This window comes from Stylophora pistillata, chromosome 9 (genome assembly GCF_964205215.1).
Source record: "Stylophora pistillata chromosome 9, jaStyPist1.2, whole genome shotgun sequence".
NCBI lineage: Eukaryota > Metazoa > Cnidaria > Anthozoa > Scleractinia > Pocilloporidae > Stylophora > Stylophora pistillata.
In genome coordinates this window covers 26,994,368-27,008,226 of record NC_142527.1, presented here as the reverse complement: position 1 = coordinate 27,008,226, position 13,859 = coordinate 26,994,368, and the positions used below count along the sequence as shown (strand labels likewise).

The 13,859-nt window shown below is 38.2% G+C and overlaps 2 protein-coding genes across 4 annotated transcripts in view; one reads left to right on the top strand and one right to left on the bottom strand.

The window, feature by feature from the left end:
• Positions 1–44: 44 nt before the first annotated feature.
• Positions 45–3,374, bottom strand: LOC111322457 (deoxycytidylate deaminase). Its single transcript, XM_022925560.2, has 3 exons — positions 2,646–3,374; positions 1,710–1,923; positions 45–596 (listed from the first exon to the last, which is right to left on the bottom strand). The coding sequence occupies exons 1-3, from the start codon at positions 2,995–2,997 to the stop codon at positions 503–505; spliced, it is 660 nt and encodes a 219-aa protein (XP_022781295.1). The 5' UTR covers positions 2,998–3,374; the 3' UTR covers positions 45–502.
• A 35-nt stretch (positions 3,375–3,409) lies between these two features.
• LOC111322454 (uncharacterized) overlaps positions 3,410–13,859 on the top strand; it is a 16,713-nt gene continuing 6,263 nt past the window's right edge. Inside the window, exons 1-7 of one of the 3 annotated variants that reach the window (XM_022925556.2) lie at positions 3,410–3,685; positions 6,627–6,775; positions 8,192–8,539; positions 9,835–9,957; positions 10,962–11,120; positions 11,630–11,803; positions 12,608–13,801. In XM_022925556.2, coding sequence (XP_022781291.2) covers positions 3,557–3,685; positions 6,627–6,775; positions 8,192–8,539; positions 9,835–9,957; positions 10,962–11,120; positions 11,630–11,803; positions 12,608–13,801 — 2,276 coding nt within the window. In that variant the 5' untranslated portion in view covers positions 3,410–3,556. Of the gene's footprint in view, positions 3,686–4,312; positions 4,451–6,626; positions 6,776–8,191; positions 8,540–9,834; positions 9,958–10,961; positions 11,121–11,629; positions 11,804–12,607; positions 13,802–13,859 lie in introns of those variants that run through there. The other 2 variants (XM_022925557.2, XM_088732742.1) reach the window with 2 other exon arrangements.

Sequence of the window (13,859 nt, the reverse complement as noted above, 5' to 3'; positions counted from 1 at the left end):
TTGACACCCAAAAAAGCATGATCCAGAACAATGAGACTCAACAGTTTCATGGAAAAGTATAATACAGATACTAAATCAATGATTCACTTTTCTCACTGTTCAAGAAAATTGTGATAATAATCCTTTTTTCCTGGAAAGTGTGGATAGCTTTGATCATTCACCATGTGCATGTATGCCTCCACAGAGAGCCATAGATGCACAGGGACCTTTTTAAGTGTCAATGATTTAACTTCTCAACAGTGGAAAGAGAGCGTTCAAATCCTCTAAAGCTGTCATCAGAGAAATTAGAGAGTGTGACAAATGCCCCTAAAAACTTATTAAGTTGGAGTTTCCTCTCACAGGATTATGTAAGTGTAAAATGTGTGTAGTAACAACTGTCCATAGTCTATTGTGTTTGATTAAAGCTTAACAAAATTTTACGGAAATAAGGAGTACTACTTCTCATGATCATGAATCAAAACAATGTTTAAAGTATAGGAACAGCTACTAAATCTGACTGTAATCAGGGTGATGCAACAGACAAAGTTGGTTTCATTGGAACACCATCAATACTAGTAAAATCAATCACAATCTGACATTCCCTTGGTTTGAATTGCCTGTGAAGAGAACAAAAAGGTGTGAATACTCAATATATTCAGGATACATTATGGTAATGGGACTGAATGGAGTCCAATTTGGTCTCTGACCATTTTTATTTAATTCATTTATCAGAAATATTTAACCAGTCTGGCCCAGTTCAGCTGCAAGCTGATTTGCTACACCTTACAGGTGATATATTAACCTTCCAATTCCCAGAAGTAATTAACATACAACTTCTTCCCTTTAAGATCCATACATTATCCAGCAAACAGGTAATGAGAATATTTAAACTTATCAGGTGGAAGTTGTTACCTAGAGCTAACACCAAATTCTCGTAACTAATTTACAAGAAAAATGTGGAGCTGTTAGTGGGGAGAATTAACAATCAGAACTTGGGAGTTAGGGGTTAATTCTGACAACCATGAAGCAGGAGTCCAAATTGTGTATCATTAGTATGAATAAACTTAAAAAAACAGAATGGAATGACATGCATTCCTCTTACCAATTCATCAAACCAATGACAAAATTTGAGAAAAAAAAAAAAAACTAAACTAGCCAGTGGCTATGTTTTTGTATAAAGCAATGGTCAACTCAGTAACATGCTCAACAAGAGAGCGCTCACGATGTGACCTGTCCAATTACACAGGCATGATGCTTACACTGCCTTTTACACTGTCTAATAAGAAGGGTAACACATGCTCTGTCCTAGTAATGATTAATTCCAGTTGGTGATGACCAATAATGTGCAAGATCTTTTTGTAATAGTTTTGATTAATACTGAAACAGTAAGTGGCTAAAATTAAAAAATCACATGAAGGTAAAAAACATTTGAAATGGACAAATACAGCTTTACTAATTAAAAGCAGTTAACTTCAAATTTTTGTAATGAACTATCCTATCTGTTCAGCTCTTTAAGTCAAGTTTCTGATTGAAAATTAAATTCTGTGAATACAGTTAAGCATAACAGAGGAAGCTATTAAGACTGGAGTGTATGTTGTTTACCATGTCTATAGGAATGAATTGGTATCAATAAGAACTAGCTTAATTTATGCTCAGAATTGAGAAAGTGACTCCAATGTGTGATACTGACATTAACCATGATTGTAAACTGGCTTATTTGCCATGGTTACCTGTAAGTTATCTTGGCCATATCAAGGAGCCTCCTAGAAGCCTTGCAGTTTGGTTGGTCATGGTACTTGTCAGAATAATAAATGACTTCCTTGATTCCTGCTTGAATGATCAGCTTGGTGCACTCATTGCAGGGGAAAAGGGCAACATAGATACTACAACCTTTAATGTCTGCTGAATTTTTATTCAGAATGGCATTCAGTTCAGCATGACAAACTAAAAAAAGATGACAGAAACAAGATGTCAGACATATAAAGGTCACTGATGTGAAGAACTAACCCAACTTAGATGCTGACAAGGAGACTTGGCTTGTTTAAAAATCAAGATTTTCTTTAGTTGGTGATCATTTCCTTTATTCTCGTGGCTTAAATTTAATATTCATGGATGATATTGTAGGGGTTGAAGAGTTAACCTTACTAGTGACTCCTGAGTGATTAACATCTAATTTCTCTTTACAATAATTATCATCCCTGAATCAAACATTAAGGTCAGGAGAATAAAGGAAATGATCACTAACTCAAGAAGCTCTTGATTGTTAAACAAATTCTCCTTGTCAGCACCTTCAGAAATGTACAGAGAACAGTATGGAGAAATATGCAAACTGATGTTAGGGTGTAAATATCTAACAGTCAGTAAAAAGGCTGAACAGGCCAGGTGAAATTTCTGATTATAAGGCTGGGTCAAGAAAATGTACTGGGGCAAAAAGGAATAAACCAACTCTTGGCCCTCCCCTTCATTTCTTTGTGAATTAGTTAGAGTAATTTGGTGTTACCTGATAAGTTTGAGTATTCTCATTGCCCGTTGGCTGGATAATGTGTGAATATTACAGGGAGAAGTTACATGTTAATCAATTTGCTTCTGGGAGTTCAAAGGTTAAGCTTTCTTTTGGTCTGTCCCTTGTGGACATGTAGCTGTAATAGAACTTGATGTGCGCTCACCATAAGGGTATTTTGTGTCTAGATTGCTCTCTGCTTGTCTCGCCCAAGGTAATTCATCGTCACTGCAGCCATTAGGCATCCCATTGTATCCAATACCAACAATCTTCTTTTCAGGATTCACCACACAGGCTCCCACTTGGGAGTTAGGATCTTTGCTTCTTTGAGCAGAAAGAAATGCGACCGCCATGAAGTATTCATCCCAACTGAGGTAATCCGTTCGCTTGCCAGTTTTTGATAGAGTTTCAGTAGCCATGTTGTTGTATGCTGTGTTCTCATCGTGTTCTGTGTCACCGATTTTGGCCACTTTTCCCTTATCTGTATCTTCTGATGAAATTAGCTGTCGCTTCCACATCGCTGGCTTAGAGTAAGGAGATCGTGAACCGATCGCATCGAAATCTTACCTACTTGTAGATGTTTTCTCAACGAAAAAATCTACGTTTCCTGAGATTAACTATTTTTTTCACTTCTTTGTGGTCACTTTTCTCGCTCTGGTAGAAAAGATTGCAAAGTTCTGAACAGAATACTGCGTCTTTAAGGGTTTTAGAGGCTTTGTGCATCAAAACAATCAAGTTTTCCCGCGAAATTGTTAATATACGTGACATATAAAAAATACTTTCATTGGTCATTAGCGATAATCCCTCTTTTTCAAACCAATTAAACCTCTTGTTTTATAAGAATTCTCGAGCGCAGCATGGGACAGCGGTGTCCAGGCCTCACTTCCACGCAGGGTGTGTGGGAATAGGAAAGGCTACTCTGCCAAATTTGCATGCACAACAATTTACATTTGCATATTTTTCCCTGTTTGGGAGCTTTATTTGGCTTAGGAAAACATGTATCTACGTCTACCACGTATTTCCTGGAATGCCATGGCATCTTACGCAAGGCACTCTTCTTTGATTCTTTAGCGCAAGATGTACAAGTTCAATCAACGCACGAAGAGCTCGGGAGAGATCTTTGACGTTGTTCTCTCTGGAGGTTCGCCTTGGGGTTTTACATTGCAAGGGGGCAGTGAATTCAGAACGAAGCTTTGTGTTTTAAAGGTCAGTAGTCTACCTGATGCGTCCTTTCCCAGAAAATTTGGTTTGTTTAGTAATGAGAGGAGTCGAGTAGGAAATTAAATCGCCGCTAATAAAATCGTGGCGCGGGTCTCAACGGCTTCTTTGTGTCTGGTGTTTTGCTTGTACGCATTAGGATAGATTGTTAGGTATATTTTCTTAGCCAAAATATGGGAACACCAATAAGCAAGAAGAAACTCTGATTTAAAGATAACCGGTTGCATGGAACTTGGTGTAGTGTTACCTTCCTGGTTGGAGCGAAATCCAAGCCGTTCTCCGTTTCTGTTTTACTGCAATCGAATACCTGTTGTTATAGCTTCCGTAGGTTGATGCGATGCCTACGTTTTTAACATGCTTCGCACTTAATTACGTCTTTGAATGAGTATTCTGTATTGGAGGTGTTTCTTCGTAAACGTTTGAAACCTGAAGATCGAATGCTCTAAAAGAATCTTCGAGAAGTGTTGATCGGATATGCGACAAGTGCATCACAAAAATGTATGAATTTCTGTCTCGATGCCCACCACCAGTTGATGTGATTGACACTCGGAGCTTACTTACACTTATCGCGGACCCTCTGGTGATTGTATTTTCGTGGGATGTTGCGCTCATGACAGACTGTAGAGTTTAAATATTGTGTTACGTCGAAGTTGTGCTAAAATCTTTCGCATTCCAGTGTAACGTCGCTGAGGGACGGAGGTCAGCTTTTCGCGTTCACGTCCATGTTTTGGGGATGAGCTTGAGCGAACGAAGGTTTGTCAATGAAGGTTACATTAAGGCATCTTTGTGCTCTTGCAATTTGACTAGATGATTTGGCTATATTGTTCGGACTGAACTGCTTCGCAGCAGCCAGAAATTATTTGAAGAATGGAAATATGGGTCAAAATATTTTGCGATCGATGCTTCTGTTCGCAGAAATTCTGAAGGGTTCGAATCACGGATGCATTTTGGCATGTTTCAAAATATGAAATATACAGACATGGTTGACTGACTCTTAAGGACAGGTCGTTCGTTTTCGCATCTCAAATCTTGCCTCACAGGAAAACGAATATTAATTTACCACGTAGTCGTGTTTCAATGAATTAGTAAGAATGCTCGGAATCCTTCCTTTTGATTGTTGTTGTTTATCTCGGTTTTCTCCGTCGTTTATATAATTTTGTCTAGATTATTTGTTTATGTGTCTGGGGAACTCTCAACATCCAAGACAAATTTTTGCCTTTTTGAAAGATTTCGTTTTGTTTAACAACTGTGTTTTTTTCTCGGCTTTCCTTCGTTTATCAACCTACCGTTACCCGGGGAAGTTCGAGGCGTTGTTTGAACTTTATACAGGTTAGGAATGTATTTTAGTTTGTCTTTGAAAGTACAAGTGATTCTCAACGCGTTGTATTAATTTCATGAAACTGCTTTGGCTGACTCATTTGTATTCGATAACTTCCTTGAAAACGTCGATTTTCATCCGTCAAGAAACCGCTTTTTTTTGTCCATGAAATTTTTATCAGATAGTTCGATGGCTTGAATTGACCGCCAGGGGACGTGTCAGAAACATATTTTTTTTGTTACAGTTTCGATTTAAGCTATTAAGTCTCAAGTTTTAATTTACGAGTTCGTTATCCAGACCGGACGATAATAAATATAAGAGGAAGCATTTGACGGATAAGCTAACAATGAGATTTAAAATGCCTGATGATGTGAAAGTAATTTTGTCTTTCCCAATTTCTACTGATGGCAGAAGTAAACCATATTTATAAAATGTTCTTTATAAAATATGCAGATTCTTTAACGACTTTGTTGACATTGCCTTTAATTGCACTGTGTTACGTTTATTTTGCACTTGAGTTTTTGTTACTGATTCTTCGGAAGGTTGCATTAGATTTTCATCTAATATCTTTGTATTAGTAAAGTTGTTCAACAGAAGAGCCTATAATTCTCTTACACATAAGACTTCACTTAAAGACTGTTAAAAGGTTTCATTTTGAAACTCACATAAAGCTCAGTGTTTCTGGTATGACTTAGCAAAGTCTTAACATTTTAATCAAGTAAATTTTAAGTTCCAATAGATACTTCACATGCATTTTTTTCAGGTATTTCAAACTTCTGTTTTATGTATAGATTAATGGAATCTAAGCAGTTTATAAAAGCCAAAGATAGAACTTAATTCCTACCCTAGGAGAGTTTTTTTTACCCCTTTTAATGTTTGCCCCAAGGAAAAGTTTGCTTATCAAGTTCTTAATCATATACATGGGTAACATAACTTAAAAAAAAAATTCGATTGGTATGGGGTCGACCCATAAAATATCAACATCTATACCTGGCTAAGGCACTAACTGTAGATTTAAAATATATAGGCATTTTTTTGCAAGACTGAAACTTCTGATTGAATGCACATGATTATACATATTTTTTTTTGGAATATATATATTCTACTTACAGCTAGTAATGTGTAATTCTGAGATCTACTCCAAGAGTATTTATGTGTACTGGCCAACTGTTATAGAGGTTTGTAATTGATAGGGAGGGACCTTCAATGAACAGGCATCCAATTCAGAGGATGGTAACAGTACCCTATGTTGCCTTATGCTGCAGTGAAAGGGATTAGCTCAAGGGCCTTCTGGGCCGCTTGGCTTGGTTGAAGACTGGTGTCTTATCTAGCAGGGGTAGACTCAATTGTAGCTACGTAGAACTACAGAGACTAGGAATAAGCAGAGGAAGTTAGTTATGTGGCTGTTGCCCGTGTTTGATTCCTGGATCTTGTGTCACCTGTGGGTTGAGTTTTGTTGTTGTTTCTCGTTCTTCCTCCAAGGGTTTTTCTCTGTGGAGCAAAAAAAAAAGCCACCTTGTGCCATGTCCACTGTTAAAGTGCCATTACTATTACTCAATATCACTATTATTACTAAGACCTTATTCACCTGAATTTTAACTTTTGCCTCAGGTAACTCCTGGTGGCAAAGCAGATCTCTCTCTGGCTATTGCAGTTGGGGATGAAATTATAGCAATAAATGGTATTGAATGTGCATCCAGAGCAGAAGCCATTGAATTAGTAAGGTGTTCAAGACAGAAGCTTAAAATTGCTTTAAGAAGGTTAGTTTCTCATCTATATTCTTATAGAAATGTGTAGAGATATTTAATATTTTAATTTTGTAGTGTTATGATTTAAAGTTGAGGTACCTCAAATTCAGTAAGCTGAGCTTGTAATAAAAACTTTAAGGCAGTCTGAAGAAATAACTTAGTTTACAAATTCTGAGTCCAAGTACCTAGACAGTTCATGGAGACTTTGACATGAAGAAAATAAGTAACATATTTGTCGCTGAGATAGAATAAATATATGAAAATCATATATTTTGAACTGCGGTATTTGATACGTATGATGGACGATCCTCGCAGTAGATAGCGCTATTTGAGCAATAGCGAAATTCAGACCTGAAAAAAATCAGGCCTGTACGGGACTCGAACCACTGACCTCTGCGATACTAGTGCAGCGCTCTAACCAATTGAGCTAACAAGCCAACTGAGAGCAGGCCGTTAAGTTGATTCGTAATGAACCCGTGAAAGTGATAAATGAGATAGAATAAATATATGAAAATCATATATTTTGAACTGCGGTATTTGATACGTATATATGATTTTCATATATTTATTCTATCTCATTTATCACTTTCATGGGTTCATTACGAATCAACTTAACGGCCTGCTCTCAGTTGGCTTGTTAGCTCAATTGGTTAGAGCGCTGCACTAGTATCGCAGAGGTCAGTGGTTCGAGTCCCGTACAGGCCTGATTTTTTTCAGGTCTGAATTTCGCTATTGCTCAAATAGCGCTATCTACTGCGAGGATCGTCCATCATACGTATATTTGTCGCTACAATGTATCACTTTCTTCAATTCTAATGGTTCCAGCCTAGATTTGATCAAGACAACAAAATAAATTGAAACGAAAAAACAGCAAAATGATCTTGGTCAAGTAACTCCTGCAATTGACAGTTACATTTTCAATGTCTTCGACTTCTTCTTCCCAACATGTAAACAACAACAAGTATTGCACAAAGTTTGAGCATTTCTCCAAATTTCTGGAAAATATGCTTTTACAGCAGATTAAGATGGTAAATACAAAATTGGAGACCAGTGTCACTTTGGAACATGCATTAAAATTTTTGGCATATGTCTTTGCCTTCCAGCTGGAGAAAGCTTTGCCAAGTTATTTCTGGCAAACGTAGTCTCCCAGCAGATTAAGGTGGTATATTTAGGACTTGGTTCCTGTGAAATGATGAATGTCAATCATTTGTCAATAGGATGAGACAAAGCAATAACCTTAATCTCCCACAAGGTTCTGAACCCATGACCTTTGGATGTTGTGGTTTCAGAGCTTTGGAGAACTTGTTGATCAGCGAAAGCCATGTACAAAGTTCTGTCATACAATATGGTCTCTCGTACTTATCAAAATAGTGACATCTTTTCTCAAGTCATATTTATTGTAAATTACCATTTTCTCCCTCTGTACAGGGTGGGTGGTGGACCAAGCCCTGTTGCTCAGTCCAATGGTGGTGTCATTAAGAAGAGTGGTGATGTGGTCCCAAATCTGTACAAAACAGCAAATGATTTTTATTCCACTTTTAATGTAGATAGACAGAAATTTGCTGAGATAACTCAGAACAAAAAATCTAGCAATATTTTCGATTCAACCGATAACCTTAGTGCTTCGCATGAAAACTTGTTAGAAAGCTATCGCCAAGTGGGCAATCAGCGGAATTTTGTCAATTCACCCACCATGGAGGAAACTGGTGACAGGTTGTCAAGGTCATCAACAGAGATAGCTAATGGAAGAACAAGTCCAGAAGTGGATGGTCTGAGGTGAGCATTTAGATAAAAGTTAAATGACAGAAGTAATGTGTGATTTAAAGCTATTTCTGATTTTTGATACAACATCAAAAACTCTCTTTGTTTTGCAAGGAAAGGTAGGTAGGTATCAAATTTGTAACCTTTTTTCCACACACCCCTTCATATTTACAGTTGAATTCTGGTTTAAGGTTTGAATGCCATTGAAATCTCCAAGTGCAGGTGGTACCTTTATTATCATTTATTTTCACGAGACTTCATTTTTGTGATTTTTGCAATTTAAAAAAATTCGCCAAATTAAAGTCCCGTGAAAAAATGGTGCTGCGAAAATTAAAGACGCGAACTTTAGAGACCTTTATAAAAAATCCTTTATTTAAGCGTTCTGTCTGCTAGGAGTTTACATACGAGTAGGATGGCTCAAATTTCAGCTCAATGCACACCCTTATTCCTCATCTTATTCTGACTCGTGCATCTCGCTTGTATCAGCCCTTTCAAAAGGTGTTGCTAAGTTGCTGACATTGTTGAACATTTCAGCCCGTTGTTTGTTGTGTTTGAGGTTTCTATTCCATTATGGTTAAATAAAATACAGAAATAGAAGTTTAAAAAACGAGCACCAGTTACTTGATTCGCGAAATTTAATTACCTTGAAAAACGGCAATTCGTCAAAATCGTGAATTGTAAGTCCTGCGAAATATTTTTATTCCAAATGCGCGTAATTAAAGTTGGGCGAAAATAAGTGATAATAAGGTTGTAAATTCTTGTATTCCATGTTTAGTAGTGAGATTGAAATTGTATGGTGACTGGAGTGTGCTTGTCTTTTTAACAAAGAAAGTTATTGGACTGACTGCACCAAGTGTCATGACAATAAAGGGAATTGGGTCAAACTGAACCATCTTGTTAAAAATAAAAAACTGTCTGCTGTCATTGTTAAAAACATTTTGAGCTTCTGATAAATTGAAAGCCTTTTGTGTACTAAGTAAAAATGGGTAACTGTCATCCTAATAAATATTTAACTCTGTATCTGCCTAACAATATTTTAGCCCAAACTTCTGACAAATCTCCTTGCTAAATAGAGATGAAATACCAATATACAATGTCATTAAGTCATCTTAATATATTCTAAAATTAATTCTGAAATATAAGGAATTTGACAGAAAGCTATTAACGTACATATTGTGAATTCAAAACAATCAAAATGAATTGTCATTTAACTGAATTTTTATCTCATTGTATTTGTGGTTGATAAAAGAAGGATGAACTGTCGGTATATCTACAGCATGATAACTTAAAATTAAACACTTTCCTGCCAGACGAATCAACTCGTTGAATAGTGTAACTGGCAAAAGATTCCCAAATAGTACAGCCCTTCTTGGAGCAGCACAATTCAACCATTCTGGAGTGGAAATTTATGGACGAACGTGGAGCTTAAGGCGGTAATTTATAACAATGTAAAATCTTAAAGAAAGATATTATTCATGTGTCACAAACTTGGGACAAAAAAAAATCTTGAGTACCCTTGAAGGATTCAAACTGTGGAATTTGTCGTCTACCACTCTTCATATAGGTCTGCTCAAGGTTCCATTCCTCAATTGGAATTCTAATTTATTTTGTGCCACACTTGTGACAAATGAATGGTAAATTTTCCTCATATGACCAGCAAGCTTATCATATGAGAACGATGTTTACCTTAATAATTTTTTTCCAAATCAATATACATATAATTCATTTTAATGAAAAAGTTCTTACTTAGAATTATGTGTTCATGCATAATCACTTTTATTAACTTCATTAACTCCCAAGATTTGATTGGTAATTCTCCCCTCTAGCTGCTACATGTTACCTTGTAAAATTAGTCACAAGAATTCGGTGTTAGATCAAGCTAACAACTTCTACTTGATTCATATAAGTATTCTTGTCACCTGTTTACTGGACAATGTATGGATATTCTTGGGAGAAGTTACAGGTTAATCACTACTGGGAGTTAAAGCGTTAAAACTCATTTACTTTAATGTTCACCCAGTGAGAGTGCCTTTAATATCACAGAATTATATACAGCTGTAAATCGTTTTGACCTGTGAATAAAAGCAAATAATGAAAGAAGTGATCTTCACCAAATAAATGCAATTGAAGAAAACAAGAAAATATGCAAAACTAAGCCTAAAAAACCTCAGGATTCTGCTGTGATAATACAGCTGCCTCCTAGACTCTAGTGGGCTGCAAAAGCCAACTGAGCTACAAAGCCACTTGTTGGGAGTGACAGATTTGAAAGCTGCATTAATTGCTGAATATTATTTAATATAACTATGTGCATACTGGTTCAAAGTGTATCTGCCCTACTCACTAGCTGACTCAGTATTTTGTGAATTGCAAACAGGAAACCAACTTTGTGCTCATATTGTCTAAAAAGTGAGTTTGTTTGTGTCGTTTCCCTTTCCAGTGGTGTCAGTCTCCCAGAGGGTCAATGGCCTGTGATGCATCATCATCATCAACGCATGCATACCAGTCCTGGCCGTATACAGAAGGTGACAGTAAAGAGCACCAACATAAAGTCACCAGTGTCACCAAGGGGTTCCCCACCAGACAAAGACACTGAAAAGTAAGATGAAATGTTCAGGCTGTAATCTCCTTTTTTTAAGCAGACAGTGTGAGTCTTTTGGTCAGTGGAGACAAATGAGTGAGACGGTGGGAGAAAATTGGCTGGGTTTCGCTATTTTTGTTTCTCACCTTGCTTTTTTTTCTCACCTTGCTTTTTGTTTCATCCGCTTAAGCTGAATGCCTAGAAATTTCGAGAGACATAGTTGCTTGTGGTTAGCTTGTTAGGTTTCACATTAAAAAGGTCATTATTTCAGCCCTGACCAGGAAACTTTAACATTTGACCTCTAAGAGTGACTAACATCTAATTTCTCCTTACAATATCACCCCTGGATCACACGATAAGGTCAGGAGAATACAGGAAATGATCAACAACTTAACAAGCTCTTGATTGTTAAACAAATTCTCCTTGGCGGCACTTCAGGAAAGTATAGGGAACATTGGGAGAATATGCATACTGATGAGAGGTTTTTTTTTTGTTTGTTTGTTTGTGTTTTTTTTTTTTTAATAAAGTCAACACCCAACCCGTAAGAACCCCAACGATTGGGTTGGGCGGTGGCTGATGGATCAACCAGGACCCTTACATCATCAACTTAGTGTGACAAACAGTGGCTCAGCAACACTAGATTACAGAGATACACCAGACAGAAGAATAAGTCTGCATGAGAGGACATCTGCTAACAAGAGGTATAGAAATTCTAAGACAAGATAAAATAGAATTGAGTTTTATTACTTGGCTGGCCTTGCTAGTGGGCAAGGTGAAGCGGATCTTATGTTCTAATTCGCTTGTAGAGCTTCTGTGGTACTCGGGAGTGGCTGTTTTGAGTCCTGCTAAATGAAAAAGGGCTTTGTAGCCTCTTAAAATGCTAGGTAACGTGAAAGCAACTCAATATTGTTTCAAGTTATTTTTCTGGTAGTATAAAAGATTTGTATTTGTTTTTTTTTTCAAATTCATTCTGTGCTCGAGAAATGTATTTGAATTTTAACAGCCAAAAGAGAGAAAAAAGCAAGAGAAAACAATATTCTCTTGGAAAACGATTGATTTCGCGATTTTTGTCCGCAGTTCTTCATTGTTATCTGCCCTCGTAATAAATCCTTTATTGAATAAGTTGGACTCAACAGGGCAGTGATAATTTTTTCTAGAGACGCGTTCTTTCAAAGAACTGTGTATTAAAAGGGTAATTTCTGCAAGGTCTTCAAACTGAAATACCAAAGGAGACCTAATCAGAGCTCGTTAATATGATTAAAAAACCAAGAATTCTCGCAGGATTCATAAGGGAGATTTGAGGTTCTTCGTTTCCATAAACCCTACAACTTTCATATTACCTGATACATTTAGTTTCCACCCTTGCCTCACAATTCCCCGCTGTCTGGCTCTCTAGAGGACTTGCTGATATAGCCACTGATCGAGTAACTGAAAGATTGGTGATTATATGATTGATTGATTCATTTATTTTTTTTATTTATTTTTGAATTTTTTTACCACGGCAGCCAATCGCTCCCACGAAGCAAAAGTTTCGGTGGCCCCACTTCTTACGGAGTCACAGTAACAGCTACGGCGGTGAAACGAAACGAATTCGGTCTCCCAGCGAATAACCAAAGAACAGCGCAACGCTATAGTTCATCAAACTTGCTACAAGAAAGGCAACAGCGGGTGGGCCTTGTCAGTGACATACATCCAAACGAGATATCTGCACGCCAAGCAGATATGTCTTGGAACTCGTCAGTGTATGCACAGCCAGGTGACAGCGTAGAACTGCGCTTGCCTAGGGAGATGATGGGTCCCAAAATGACTACAAGTGAGAGCACTTCGAGCCTCGATTCCATTGGTACAATGGATTCCTCTGTGAGTGGTGCGCGCAGACAAGGACCCGCTCCTCCCCCAAGACGCAGCGTGTCAAAGCTGCTGAGCTCATTCAGGACAAGCGGTCGCCGTCGCGTCCCTGATGAGGTACAGATTCCACCGAGGTTCGGTGCAGTTTCGCGAATATCGAGAATTGCCAGCGATCAGCCGAAGCATAGTGTGTCCAGGTCCTGGCCCACAGACCACGTGGACGGTAAGTCTACCGGAAATGAGGCGTCAAGGCAGTCTTGGCATGCCGAGCCAGCAGTCGCGTCCCACCAGGACAGAAGAGAAGCGAATTCCTCAATTTCCTCTTCATCCGGCGATGCTACGCCGGAAAGAAAAATATCCAAGACTTCGAGCATGAGGTATAGTTCATCTGTCGTCATCAAAACCATGCGTTCGTCATCCTCTTCCTCTATGGATGAGAAAAGCACTGCTCCCACGGTGTACCGGTCTGGCCAGATTGGACTGGAAGCTGAGAAAACCCCGTCGGATGATCGGGCCCAAACTCTCCCAGCCAGGCAACAATTTAGCGATGTAAACCCGCCGGCGAAAATTACCGACGATTTTAGTCGTTGGCCGCCTTCAAACGAGAGGGAAACTGCGGGAAAAAACAGATATGAAGACACACCGATATTGCAAAGACTTATGAAGGATAATGCCAAGAGTTTGGACACGTCTCCAAGCGTCAAATCAAGAATCGCCAATTTCGAAGGGGGGTTGAAGAAATCAGCTCCCGGGCCTCCACCTCAAGAGCGACCTCGCCTCCAGCCCCGTTCATTCAGTCAAGGAAAACTGGACCTTTCTCAGCAACCATTAAAAGAATCGATCGCAAATCAGTAAGTTTTGGTATTGATCGTAAAGTATCTGTAACCATTTGAATGTTGTATGCTGGTC

Coding starts and splice junctions, on each gene's coding strand:
- LOC111322457 (XM_022925560.2), bottom strand. CDS start 2,997: ATGTGGAAGCGACAGCTAATTTCATCAGAAGATACAGATAAGGGAAAA. Junction 1,924..2,645: donor AGACACAAAATACCCTTATG/GTGAGCGCACAT, acceptor ATCTTTTTTTAG/TTTGTCATGCTGAACTGAAT. Junction 597..1,709: donor ATGGCCAAGATAACTTACAG/GTAACCATGGCA, acceptor TTCTCTTCACAG/GCAATTCAAACCAAGGGAAT.